Source organism: Lampetra fluviatilis, chromosome 2 (genome assembly GCF_964198595.1).
Source record: "Lampetra fluviatilis chromosome 2, kcLamFluv1.1, whole genome shotgun sequence".
Lineage (NCBI taxonomy): Eukaryota > Metazoa > Chordata > Hyperoartia > Petromyzontiformes > Petromyzontidae > Lampetra > Lampetra fluviatilis.
Window position 1 is genome coordinate 20,623,537 of NC_136276.1, and position 14,827 is coordinate 20,638,363.

The 14,827-nt window shown below is 45.5% G+C and overlaps 1 protein-coding gene across 9 annotated transcripts in view; it reads left to right on the plus strand.

Moving 5' to 3' along the window:
* The window catches only part of LOC144943983 (disco-interacting protein 2 homolog C-like), a 132,559-nt gene that overhangs the window by 64,905 nt on the left and 52,827 nt on the right, over positions 1-14,827 (plus strand). For 5 of the 9 annotated variants that reach the window (XM_078871932.1, XM_078871956.1, XM_078871948.1 and 2 more), the window contains 4 exons: positions 7,597-7,722; positions 12,000-12,106; positions 13,486-13,675; positions 14,496-14,606. In XM_078871932.1, the coding sequence (XP_078728058.1) occupies positions 7,597-7,722; positions 12,000-12,106; positions 13,486-13,675; positions 14,496-14,606 (534 nt within the window). The remainder of the gene's footprint in view (positions 1-7,596; positions 7,723-11,999; positions 12,107-13,485; positions 13,676-14,495; positions 14,607-14,827) is intronic. The other 4 variants (XM_078871939.1, XM_078871993.1, XM_078872001.1 and 1 more) reach the window with 1 other exon arrangement.

Consider the following 14,827-nt stretch of genomic DNA (forward strand, 5'->3'; position numbering starts at 1 on the left):
TAAAAAAAACATACAATGGAACTGGTATTACCCAAAGATCCTATTGCACATTACTCAAGTCCGGATGACACATTGCAGTAGAAAACTAAGCAGGGTCCTCCTGAAAAAAGAGTCTTGAGGTTTGGTGAGGCTTTCTGAATAATGATTAGATGGTTAAATTCATCTACCTTCATTAAAAAAACCCTAACAGTAATAATTTGTTTAAAAAAATGGATAATTTTCCTTAAATTTCTGATGCCGTTGAGTGTTATGAATTGTATTTTCAATTCGAAGATCTTGGCAAATCTTCTTTGTAAACATAATGGAAATCCTTTTGTATTTCACATTGCTTAGCAATGTAATCAGGGCTTACTCCAGTGATCATGATAACTGCTGACATAAGGGGATCTGATTACCGGTACAAACTGTGTTTTTTTCTGGTTAATAAAAATGTCTTATCCGGCCAATAGCCAAGTTGCACCAGGGCATCAGACTCGCAATCAAAAGTGCATGAGCTCAAATCCTTCTTCAGGCCAACTCAGACTATCATTCCGCTGTGGTCGATAAAACAATTACAGCTTCGTGGAAAGTTAACATCGATTTTTTCATGGACAGACTTGTCCCGTCCATAAGCTTGGGACACACACTTTGACTCTATTTCTTGTTCCTGTGATCGTCGGTTTAAACACACGAGCGAACGCACAATGGCATGGCTGGATCGCAGGGCGCCATGGTGGTGAGATTTTAACGACCTCACCTGGTATGCAGAAGGTTGTGGGTTCGATCCTGACCCTGATGCTCTATATTTGGAGTCTATTTAAAGAACGAAACAGGATGATTTCTCCACAAATCTGGCTGCCGCCTGATGATGCCGGTTGTAATCAATGGCGGAGCCAGGATTTTCAGGTAGGTGGGGCGAACCCCTCCAGCAATGAAAAATGATAGAGGAGTTGTTAGTAAGTAAGGACTTGTCCCTTGCTTTTTATTCGATGCGTGTGCGGCGATAGCGCAGCCATTGATCGACGGGGTCGAATTCGAACCGCGTTGTATGATCGGCATCGCGCTCGTTGAAGGTATGCCTTCAGGGAAGTCGTGTACTGTATACGCAACTGCGCACAATTCTGTGAGTCACTTGTAACTGCTTTGCCGTTACTTATTGCCAATTATCATTTCATAGAGTCCCTGGCACGTAATAATATGCTACACAGTGGCAGTGGGGTCGCAAAATGCTGATTTATTACTAATAAACCCCAATGATCCGATCGAAATTAGGGATTTCAATCAGATCATTGGGGGGGGGCACGTGCCGCCTCACCCCCCATGCACGACGTATCACCAGCCTGTTTAAGGCTGGTGAAACGTCTTGCATGTTTCTCCGTGGCTTTAGAGTATTTGGCTGCTATACATTTCCACGTGATGATAATCCGCTTCGTTGAGCTATGATTTGTGATGGCCAGGTCACTTCTAAAACAGAGCTATGTAGGTCCGTGGGCCTTAGCTGGTAAAATAAAAACAGTTTAAATAGTTGACAGTTGCCGGGAGATCGCCTCAGGGCCATGCCTGGCCCACGCTCGATCATGCTTTGGGTCCGAGCATTAGTCCCAGCCACGCTCAGGATTCCCGTGAGACGAGCCTGAGCCAGGCCATGGCTGAGCCGCTCAAGTGGATCAAGCCTGTGCTGAGCCGTGTGAGACGCTGAGCCAGAGCCGCCAAGCCTCGACAAATTAAACATATCGGTAAATAAATAAATATAGGTGCCGGTGCCGTAACATGGCCCTGTGGAAGGGCTAGCAAGTGTATTGTAGGCACTCTTACCAAACTCAGCATTGTTAAATTCATTCCTGTCAAGACAGGCACACTAATAAATCACTTACGATTTCAGAAACACAAGGTTTTTTTTATTTCATGTAGGGGATTTCAAAAGGTCGCATTTGTGCATATGCAAAAAGAGCCTTGGTCATAGTTTTACTATTTCTAACGTTTATTATTATTTCAACCAGTATAATTTTTGATCCTATAAAATACCCAAGAGGAAAATGGCTCTAAATCAATCACCTTAACCTGTAAAATGACTCAATTATTTAGCTGTCTTTTAGCATTGACTTAAGTGTATACTTTGTCAATGAGCTCCCAATTTGGCAGTCTGGGGTCAACAGTGTCTGTTTACCAAACATTTTAAACCCAGCTGTAAACACATGTCTTTGTGTACCCCAATTACCACGCAGCCTTGCTTCTCTGGGTTTGTCTTGGTCATGGAGTGTAAGGAAGGAGGTTGAGCTGCACGATTGATCGCCCACCACGTGTGTGCTTGTGGCCTAGTCGTCAACACTGAACCAGTTAACACGGCGTCGACAGTTTGAAATCCGCCGGCCACCCAGTAAATTCTACGGAATTACGTCACCGTTTGCTGTGAAGCGGTTGTTAAAGACTCGGCGATGTCATCATTCGAAAGCCAGACTTGGTAGTGCATGTGCAATAATCCAGCGCTCTGCAGGTGGGGGTTGATTGTGGATTGTGCTGACATCATCAAGCGCGTGGCCACGTCTACTAGGCTGAGCTGCTTGGCCCCGAATCATCAATCATCTCCACTTGCACCAACCCGACAACAAGAGTAACGTTTCTATACAATCAACGGTAGAATCCCTCCTTTCAGCGAGCAGCTCATTGCAACTACCCTGCAAAAGAAGAAAGTGTTACATTCCATCACTTGTAAAAAATAATTTAATTGGAGCATTCTGTAAGTATTAGACTTTCACGCGTATTACCAGAATATGCTAAATATCATGAGTTCTTCGCTTATGCGTCGTTTATATGAGTCGGGTGTAGTCCACCACACATATTTGCACAAGGTCCCTTTAGAGTAGTTGTCATCTGGCTTGCTGCTGCCTGTTTAAGGCCCATCCTGATGAATTCCAATGTGACCGAGGAGGCGCGGTTAGGTGTGTGTGTGTCCTTGGGGGGAGACCCGCAGGCCGGCCGGTCCCATTGTTTTGCGCGGAGTGCCAGCTGTCCCACTTCCATGAGTAATGAGCGCTGCGCATGCACGGTTACAGCACAAAAGGAGCGGCGCCTTTTAGTCCCATGCACAGCTTGCGACGCCAAGTTCAGACCCTCCCCTCCTCGCTCTTAGAACATGTTACAATACATGGGTGCTCTCTTCTTTTAAATTCTTGTAATGATTACGGTGAGAATATTGAAGAGAATGTAATCAAGTTTTTTTTTTAACTGCATTCAACGTTTGGTGTTTATTGAGGGACAAAAGGGCAGCTGACGTGGCACAGTGGCACCGTGCAGGCATCGATACCCTCCTCCCTATGCCCACTCAGCCCGATCATCCCGGCTGTGTTTCGCTTCGTAGCTTGAGTTGGCTGAACTGTGTCGCGCTGACGCACGCATTGAACACAACCGTACGTTCACACCCCAAACGTATAACCTCATCACGCTCTGCACTAACACCGCATTAAAGGGAGACATTATAATAGGTAACATTTTGGGCTGTGGTCTTCATTGCACATAGATGAAGAAACCCACCACCCTCAGTTATTAAAATTTGGATTCACTTTAAAAAGTTAACATTTTATTCGAAGGAGAAAACTCTTATTTTTGTCTTCTGGCTGTAAGTAAATATTATTAAAAACACAGTCTGCCTGGAATGTTAATGAAATCTCATGCATTGATGATGCATGTTGATTTTAGATTGTGACTGTTGTTGTTTAACATAAGTCAGGGGGCCTTGTGTTGTTGTGTGATGCTGTCGGAGGTATTCCCGGCTGCGCATATGCTGCTTCAGAGCCCGTGATGTTCGCTCTCGACTCGATTGGAGGGCTCTACTCCCGGCAGTCGTGCTGAGATGAATGCACGGCCACGAGAGAGGCCCGTTGCTGTGATCTTCCGAGCACAAACAAACATTGCGCACCAAAGACCCCGGCAATTAAAATTGGGTGTCCATATGTAAACGTGCACGTACACAATTCTGTAATTTTACTCAAGTATCAAATTCCCAACAACTTGGACTATTTGGACCGCGTAGGTTTTATTTAATGCCGACTGCATTCCAATTCTGTTCTTACATATGGCAATATGTTTTAGAGCTCGGTACCAGTGTTTGGCATTTAGTTCTACAGACCAAATCTGGATTCAAATTAACGAGGTCCATTTCGCCTAGATGATAGTGTTGTGTTTAAGGTAACGTGAAACAACGAACAGGTGAGCCGTGAGAAGGCCCACCATCTTCCGCCCAATGTTCCAGTTGAGGATTTTGAATCGAGCGAAATGATGAAGAAATGCTTCCATTGCAGTCACTACATCCTGACAGTGGATAACGATCTTTGCCAAGGAACATTCCCAGAAGATTATACCACAACACCCATTCTTGTGCATCCCCAACTGGATCCTTCTTTTCCAGAAGACAGATGGAATTCATTCCTATATAGCTTTTGATAAAGATTTGTCATCAGCTCATAGACATTTTATTTGGAAGCCAAAGTTTCACTTGTGTTGATTTTCGTTCATTCACAGATGACTCGGCAGGGACCATCAAAATATAATTGTTTCGAACTGAGGGGTGCCTCGGTGGCGAGATGTTAACGACCTCGCCTGATATACTGGAGGTTGTGGGTTCGACCCTGACGCCTGCTGTATATTTGGAGTTTAAGTGTCTCTCCCCGTGGTCGCATGGATTTTTCTCTGGGTCCTCCGATTTTTTCACTCCATTTAGAATCAACATGCGTTCAGAGTATTTGGCTGCTGTACATTTTCACAATGAAAACCCACTTCATTGTGCTATCATGTGGCCAGGTCGCTCCTAAAAAAGAGCTTGCTAGCTCAGTGGGCCTTACCTGGCAAAATAAAAGAAAACAGTTTAGTTTTAGTTTATAATTTCAAATGGGAGGATTTCAACAGTGCTGGCTCAGCATTAGCCTCTTGAACCATGTGGTCACATTTATAGGCATTTACAGGTGTCACCTGCACAATAACAGTTGCCATATCATTTAAAATATGAAAACGGCTAAACGTGTAGAGACACGCTATTGCCACCATTACTCATGTCAAGCGGTAAGTTGACATTCCCGAAAGCCCTCAAAAGTCTGTAGTCTACGCGATGCTGTAGGCATCGGTGTCAACGTGCAAAGCCTGGCTAATAGCTGAACTGACAGGCGAAATATGCAGGCACTTGAACGTCACGCAATTTAAGTTCCTGGTGACTCCGTATGCTGTAGTTCACTTGCCCTTTCCCCTGGTATCGGGATGTAAATAAATCAGTGGATCCAAGCTCTGGTTTGCTCGCACATATACACAGTACGATCGACCGCCTCCCGTGACAAGTTAATTTCAAAGATTATAAATGAAGCAAAGTTTGCAATGTTCCTCTGGAAACTCGTTCGCGACCAAAGCGCTTTTTATAAAACACTCAGCAGGCTTTTCCAGTTAGCACATTCCAGGATAATACACACATCGGAATTAATGTCGTCTCCCTCGTATCAGATGCACTCGGAGAGTGCTCCTAGAGTGCATCTGGTCATGCAGTCACTTGGAGAATGCATGACACCACAGTGATTAAACACAGTGATTAAATATAGCTGAGAATGTATTCATTGGTGGCTAAGGTTTGGAGAAGTGGAAGAAGGCTCAATGCGCACCGCCAGTGTTTCTGCCCGTGCCGCATGCACGCATCTTGTCTCCACAAATTGCGCCGTGTGAATTCTGAGGCTTAATTTGTGAAAGGATGTCTTCAGTGCACAGGCCGCAACGGCGGCCCACTGCTGCTTTCTGTTACTGTCAAAACACGTTAAATAATAAATAACATGGACTAAGCCGATTATTAGAGGTTTTAATTTTTCTGAATACTCAATAAATAAGGGTCAGGCCCCAGTGTAGCAGGCAGACTCGGCAAATCCATTGAGCTTTTTTTATTTTATTTAATACCCTGGGTTAAATTTGTTATTGGATGATTGAGTCAGATTAGCGGTTGTTATTGCCTTGGTTATTTGTTCTATGTGGAAGGGCTGCCGACTGTACGTGTGTCCGTAGAACTTATTTCGCACTGTACGTAGCCAACCGTGCTCATCGGAAGTGCAGGGAAAAATTGGACGGACTCCAAACTGGGAGTGCTTTGCTTACCAGACAGAGGGTGCATTAAATACGATTCGATGTGGGTCATTGCTTTACCATTGCAGTTTCCAGACATTAATGCAGGTGAGCTTCAATTTTTTAATTAACGGCTTTTAAGGCATTGTGCAAATCGGACTTCGCTTTTGGCTAAAACAGTGTAGAGTTGGCTCCTCTTTTGGCACAGTCATCAAAAGCTGATTCCATTCGCCATTTAACTCCCTTAGGCGTTGATGACTTGGTGACAGCCCTTGGATATATAGCATTGGGAGACCTGGAACAGTTTCACTTTTCCCCCACATTGTGGTGACAAGATTGCAACGTAAGGATTAAGAGACCGGTGGAAAAAAATTCGGATGATGTCATGTTCTCCACCGCAGGCAACTGGCTTAAACATGCCCTGTCTGCATCGGTTTAGCCGCGAGTGCCAAAAAGTGCATAAGTATTTGAAATCCATTTGTCCTTTGTTAAAAAAAAACATTCTCTGAGATGCAGACAGACATCCATCATTGCAACTCCTTTCTATTTCATTCCGTTGAAGGTTAAAAGAATATTTCCATTTTCATTCCTGTTGGCTTACAGAAGCGTTTGCCGAGTCCCCGGGGCCTGGAGCCAAGTCTTGCTGTCGCACAAAGCCCCTGCACAGCCTCCACTCCTACCCCCATTCACGTCTCCTGTTCTCACGGATTTCACCAGCTTTTTCGGCCAAATGCAATGCTGAGAAGAATTAATTTAAACATCTGTGTTAAACGACTTATTCATCGGAGCGAGTTGCTTTTGTAGCTGTTCACCGATCCACGACGGGAATACTTGTGAACATTTGTACGAAATAATCCTAACCGACTGTAAGATACACTTTCTGAGAAACAATGTTTGGCCCACATTGGTTTGTGTTTTTTTGTTGTTGTTGCTGTGTGGGGAAAGGGATGTAACCAGAGTGCTTGGAGAAACCCCGTGATTATGAATGGGAAAACCCGTGCATGTGATGGGAAAACTTTACAAAGAGATGTCATCAACCTAAGCCCCATCATCACATGTGTATCTCCCATGATCTCTTCGTGACCCTAAATTAGAAGCAAACACTGGCTACCCCAGCATGCTGTGCGAATGACCCTATCGTCGTGCGGACGATTCTATTGCACGTCACGGTGCCGCGTGCCTCCGTGTATGTGTGCGTACGCGTGTCCGTACGGTCACGTGGAGAGCAGTAGTGTAGCGGTCAGCTCGCTGCGCTACGAACCGGGTGACCCGGGTTCGATTCCCGCTCACGGCCAACACCAGTGACGTATTTGAACCAGTCCTGGGCCTCCCCTAGGTCGACTCGGCCTCAAATAAGTACCTGGTGCGATGTGTAAACATGGCCACGAGGGAGACAAAAGCGGCCGGGCATGGTGTTGGCCACCCACCCGCTCGCGTGCCGTGCCCCGCCTTCATAGGTGCTCGCTAACAGCACTTGCCCCTACAGTCTGTTAAGGGTGGACAGGAGATCTTTGTCTTTGTTTTTTGCAGACGTTCACACAGAAGCCGTTCAAGCCGCGCTTGCCAAGCACAAGGAGAAGAAGATGCCCATGCCCATGCCTTCCAAGCGCCGCTCGTTTGCCGTGCAAGCCGCTGTAGACGCCTACACGCCGCCAGGTACGCTGGCGATCGGCAGAACGCCGGCCGCTCGTTGGTCGGTTGAGCCTTTATTTGTCGAGTGGTGTTAACTGCCTCGCTTGGTATGCAGGAGGCCGTTGGTTCGATCCTGACCCTGGCACCTGTATATTTGTAGTTTGCATGTTCTCCTCGTGGTTGCGCGGATTTTTCTCCGGGTCCTCCGGTTTTCCCTCCAGATTTCGAATCAACATTGGTTTAGAGTATTTGGCTGCTATAAATTTCCACTTGATAAGCCACTTTTGTAAAGCGATCATCTGTGGCCAGGTTGCTTCTGCAAAAGAGCTAAACAGCATAATGGGCCTTACCTGGTAAAATAAAAATAGTTTAGTTTTTAGTATCTATGTATGCTGAACTTATTTTGCACCCTACGTATCGATGCAACGCTTCGGGTGTTAAGGGGGAGGCCTTCATCCTGGGCCCCGTTTTATGGCAGAGATGGCACAATTTAAATCCGTCCTAGTTTCAGTGACATGTTTGAGTTGAACGCTGTGTGGTCCATATCCATTTTAAGTCGTGTTCCAGTGCATTGTTTTGGGAACGTTAGTGCCATTTTAACACGTCCAGAAAGATGTTTTCTAACGTTGCACATGTTGCTAAAGTGGTAACAGAGAGAAAGATGATAATTGAAACCAATTCAAAATTATCATATGAATTAAATTATTACATGAAAGCTTTGTTCAGTCTTTGCTCCGTGCTTTGTGCTGTCAGAGGAGCCTGATTTACATTTCCAATAAGAACTACACACTGCCCTTTATGCATTTGTCAGGATAAGTCATGGAGCCAAGATAACTGTTATCAGTGATCTGCAGAGAGCCTTTGTGTCTATGGGGGGCTATAAAAAGGGAGGATTCTGTAGCTACTGTGGGCAGCTTAGTGGGATGTTTCGTTCAATTTCTCTGGCCTAGTGATGCAAACACATTCTCTATTAATGATGACTTTCAGAAGTATGATCCATTGTGGGTGTTTTTCCTCCTCCAGTTATCGCCATAGGATGTCAAGGCAAGAGCTGTAACTAGAGAACGCATGTAATGTAGACTAAAGTAGAGTGTATGATGTGTAATGAAATGTTAATATGTGCATATAAACAAACATTATGCTCCCACTCATTGCGAGGGAATATGCCAAAAATCAATTTGTAAGCACCTGAAAGAGAATATTGAGACTCAGTGAGGATCTCCAGGATAACTGCAAAAAATATAATTGTCCAATAACAGTATCCCAATAGATTTAAAATGCTGTTGGGGCAAGTGCTGTTAGCGAGCACTTATGAAGGCCAACACGGCACACGAGTGCGTGGTGTGTCTCGGACCACGCCCGGCCACCATTTTCTCCTAACTCTTTATGTTTACACGCCAGATTAGACACTCATTTAAGGGAGAGTTGACCTTGGGGGGAGGGGCATGCTAGGCTCAGATTTTTGTCAAATATGTTGGCCGTGAGCATGCATGCTAACCACTGCACTACCACTCCCCACACTGGTCAAACAAAGACACGTCCGGTAACTTAGGAACCTCGAGAACATGACCAGAATATAATACGGTGGTGAGATGTCAAAACAAACCGTGCACCTTGACGCACATCACATTTGTTGGTGAACTGATCCCGGGTGGGAGTTGTAACTTGAATCACCATCGTGAGCTGTCAGTCCACACACACACACCACTTTATTCTTCGTGAATTTTTTGATACGGTCCTTGCAGTAACTTGCGTACGTATGGTGTCAGTCACAGAAATAACTGCTGCAAAACCAGAGGGTGGTGTATTGCCAATCTTTCTCACCATCTCGCGGGTTATTTTTCCTGTACGCAACCATGTGTGCCCGTCTTTGTGTGCGGCTTTGATGTTTGTTGTTGTCCGGCACAATTGCCTGCCATGTGAGTGCACTAAGTTGCAACCATTCAGCATGGCTACGACTTTTGCCAGGCAAACTGCGCCCAGCATGGCTGTCTGTCGATGTTGTGTTTTGTGACCCATAGCCAGTGCTGCTCAAGAATATTTGGAACCGAACCGTGTACTGTATTTATATATTATTCATGACTTTACATTTCCCTGGCTGGGAATGCTAAACAGCAGCACGGCAGTGGTTGTGCACTGCCTGGGATATTTAAATGTGAAGCATTGGCGGGTGTCCGACTGTGATTTTGATCAGTTTCAGCTGCTGCCAGCTGTGTGCCAAGCACGCCCATTACCCTGATCAATAATTAAAGCCGGGGAAGCGGTGTGGAATTGAATGCAAATTGCTTCATTTTGTCTGTGTCCCGCGTGTGGAACAAATTCTGATTTGGGGATGCTTGAGTATAGAACATGCTGAAATAATACAACCAAGTGTACTGATTAGGCGCATACTTTATGAGCCAGACAACAGCTGAGCACTGCGCGGTGCTGTAACAAGGGCTTCCAGTTGTTCCCTCTCGGAGGAAATGAAACTACAATGAAATGGCTAACCCAGTTGAACCAAATTTTTGCACACGTCCACTGGCTTTCAAACTGTACGGCTAAGCGAACAAACCCAATTTTCTTATGTGAGGTATTTCCATCAGTCACGTTCCTGCTTCATGTCGCTTTTGTAAATGCAGGTTCATAAGTCAAGTGAGCAAATTCAAGGAATTTCACAAACTCCTTGGAATGAGTCACTTAAAATTCTCTGCTTGTCGGTCTTGCGACTGACCTACGCATACGCTCATGTTTTTGACGCACGTAAAACACTGCGTTCCCATGGCACTTTTCACCAGACATGGTTCGGAGCCATCCACATTAAATCATCCCTCACACTCATGCATAGTTCTCCCATGACACTACTACTAATCCTCCTCCTCGTGTCAGAGTGGAAACCAGAAGATGTTTTATTCCTAGATTTCTATTTAAATAATGATTCACTTTTGTCATCTTCCAACAATACGTCATGTCAAAGGCTACTTGAGTTTGAAATAAATGTGTCTATTTGCATGCACACAAGTCATAGTCCAAGCTTAGCCCTTTCGTACCATGTGGGCGAGTGTCATAGTCCGCGCTTAGCACTTTTTACCATGTGGGCAAGTGTCATGAGCAATGAGCTCTAAGCAGGCACAGCACACATGGGTACGGTGTGGGCCAGCACAAACCACTTCGAGCAGCTTTTGTCTCCAAAGGTCCGGTGTTCACACGCAGGTGAACCGAGTGGCGAGTTGGGTAAAATATCTTTGGAGAAAATCTCCCCTAATTGACACCGATTTAAACAGGTTTGGTTGATGTACAACCCAAGGTACTTATTTAAGGATGCGTGTACCCAAGGAAGGCCCAAAGCATGTTCAGATGCCTCTTACCAATCATGCCGTCCATGGCCAGGAATCAAACCCCGATTGCTCAGTTTGTGGTGCAGTGCGTGACGCTGTGTGCCACCGCTTCCAAATCAGCAGCAGCATTGTAATGAGGGATATCTCTGCCTTCGGGTTCCTGTTGTGAATGTTTATCTTTGGATAATTGAAGTTATTGGTTAATACATTTGTAATAATTGTAACACTGATTCCTAAATTCGCATTGAGACTCATCTAAGGCACATTGTTTAAAATTTATTGTAATCAAATATATTAACGATATATGTGTAACATATCTAACATTTAGTTTCTTCACCTAATTTGCATTTCAATGGAGTTTTTTTGGCAAACTATGCATGCACACATCAACTTTAACGACCCACAGTCTCTTCCATTTAGTCATGAATAGTCATGAATAAGTAATCATGCTCCGTGTGCTGTTTTATGCTCTTTTAAAACATTTTACGGGGTTCTTTGTGCCAAAATTAACTCAGAAATTTAACATTGAGTACAACGGTTTAGTCGCAAGACTTCGAATAAAGAGTAAACTATGGTGTCACGAGTGCAGTTTATCATAATTAACTTTTTAGAACTTGCGATACGGAAGGCGAACGTGACCCTTCTACTTTAATCGCCGTTGTTTTTCACGCCGTTGGAATTAACCCTTTCTTTCCCGATGTAAAAACAGCAAATCCCTGTGGTCGTTTGGATTTTTCTCCAGGTCCTCCGGTTTTTCACTCCACATTTAGAAACATGCATTTAAGGTATTTGGTTGCTATACATTTCCGCATGATAAGCCACTTCTTTTTGAGCTCTAATTTATGGCCAGGTCGTTTCTGAAAAATAGCTCAGTGGGCCTTAGCTGGTAAAAAAAAAAAATGGTGTCCGAATTTACGGGCACAGGAATTGGGTTTTGTGCTTCACCGCTGTCGTTGTGTGGTGCGGTTGTGGTGGGCCCCACAGACACGTCGTCGGCCTCCGAGGACGAGAACTCTCTCCGCCGGAGGTCCCAGGATCCGCTGGGCCAGGGGTCGCTCAACGTGGAGCGCTGGATCAGCCAGGCCATGCAGGTGGGACCGTGATACAAATGCCACTCCGACCCCTCCCCCTCACCACACCTCTGACCTGCCCGCAAAGGCTGTAGCTTCAAAAAAACAAAACGGGGGGAAACTTTTGGTTCACAGTATAATTAACGGAGAGTTTACCAAAACCAAAATCACAATGAGAGACATTTTTTTTGGAATTTGGTAATAAACTTTAAATTTCATGGTCCCGCAAAGCATGTGATTGATGTCACTAAGCGGTCCTTAAAGAGCCGCGTGTGGCTCCAGAGCCGTAGGTTGCCGACCCCCTGGTATAATGAGTGAGCCATCTGCCCTTTCCCATTGAAGGCTGCTGTTGTGATTGTTGCTAAAATATTTATTCAGAGTTCATTATTCAACGAAAATCATTCTGCATGTTACTCTTTTAGCTTCTACCCAGTTAACATTCTAGTAGTGTCTGTCTGCCTGTACGCTTTGGAGATTCAGATCATTACATAAAACCAGTGGTAAATCATTCCGCGTCTGCAGCATAGTGAAACTCAAGCCTGGTTATAGATTTGGCATGCGGCATGAAACTGTCGTGTTCGCTCGGGAAACACTAAGTGCACAAAATGATGAATGGATGCACCGTGAACACATGGACTGATTTCATGTGGCAGCTTTCTATGGAGTTGACAAAAAAAATGGTATTTACAATTACAATGCAAGCTCATTAGAATTTTAATATAACCGAGTGGTGCTACTGTCGGATAACTTGACTCAACATCAGAAGGTTGCAACTGGTAATCCTATGAAGAGATTGGAATTCTTCTCAAAGAAATGTAGATTTTTTTTACAAAGCTCCAAGGTCGTAATTGGAGATAAACAACGTCCAATGAGTGTGGAAATACCAACTGCTTTGTTTTGAATGTAGGAGTTTTTAACTGAATAAAAATGGACCGCTTAACACAATGTGAAATATTTGTGGCTACAGCCGGTTAATAATATCCTCAATTTATTCACGTGGAAATTATTTGAAAAGCAATACTTGCCGAATAATACAGTAATACCCCGATTTACGTCTCTCCCTTTTACGGCGTTTTGCAAATACGTCGTCACTTTATTAACACCTTGACCTGATTTGTGTCGCCTCAACCCCCACACTTACGTGGCTTGCAACACCCATCTTTTGTCGTATCCGTCGCCTCGGCCTCCACGTACCCTATAAATTGCTTTGATTTACGTCGTTCCGATATTCATCACACCTCTCAAGAACGCATCCCCGACATAAACTGGTGTATTACTGTATTTCCAAATGAATGAGCGAATACACAGCTAAAGTTCTTCGGCCAGTCTCAATGATATAATACCATGTTGGACGTCCCTCCGTGTGTGGAGTGCTGACCCGGCTGCGTCTACTCCCTCAGCAGGGCACCTCCACCACGTCCTCCTCCGCCTCCTCCGCCTCGTCCCACAGCACGGGGCCACGCGCCACCTCCCAGGCGGGGCCTGCCCCGACCCACACCTCCACGGCCACGCCTGGGCCCAGCCACGGCGAGCGGGAACGCCGCGGTGGGCCTGGCGCCCTGGCCGACGTCATGGCCCACACACACCTCGGTGAGTTCGCCAGCGCGGCACGCTCGCTGTGGCGTGCCTCGAACAGATGCATGTCACCTGCTCCTTTCTTAGTTCATTGCTTGTTTATTGTGGTTGCTCATAATAAGTGGTTCCCTGCCGTTCGTTCTATACAACTAAACTACTTTTTTATTTTACCAGGTAAGGCCCACTTTGGCTGTTTTTCAGAAGTGTCCTGGCCATAAATTATAGCCCAACAAAGTGGCTGATCACGTGGACATTTCTAGCAGCTAAATACTTAAAAACGCATGTTTCTTAATGTGGAGGCAAATAAATGGTGGATCCGGAGAAAAATCCACACAACCACGGGGACAACATGCAAATTCCAAATATACAGACGACATGGTTGGGTTCGAACCCACGACCTCCTGTCACCTACTTAATCTGTTCTTGCCATTGGGGTGGCTCAGACAATACCAACAAAGTGGCTTGAATCAGTGCGCTGTGTACATCCGACAAGGAGCACGCGGGCGCCAGTGGCTCGCATTCCACATGGGTTTGCGTGGCAGCCTTACAACCGTTCTCTGGTCTCATAAAGGCCATGACTGTTCTCTTAGACACATCAGACATACTCGCACACATTATTACATGTGCAACCATAGCTACCGTCTTTAGAGCCTAAAAAGAGCAGTCACATCTCTTAAGACCCTACCCTGCCCACCTCCCAGAGGAACGCTGGTGGATGACGATTAAACGTCAGCTCACGCGTGCTCGTCTCTGCCCCACCTTGCTGCCTGTGCAGCCACGCGTCGAGGTGGCGACCCCACGCGTGCAGCTAATGCGTCGACGGTTCTCTGTACAGACGGCCGCTCCGCGCCCCCCGATGTGACGACCCACACCTCGGAGGCGCACCCTCCCCCAGTGCGGGGCTACTCCAGGGTCGCGCATTCGGAGATGATGGACACCGGCAATGGTACGTGGTGGCGCCCGGCACAACCACCTGCCAATGTCAGGGGAGGGGAATGGTGCATTGATTATAACCAGTGTTATATCACGTAATGAATTGCCGTGTAGTTTATAAACTAAAACTTCCCAAGTGGTTGAATGAGATGAGTGACCTTCAGAAGTTTGGGCGGTCACATAACAAAGCAACGTTTTTCCCATGTTTGGCCCAAGTAAAAGATGTAATTATTT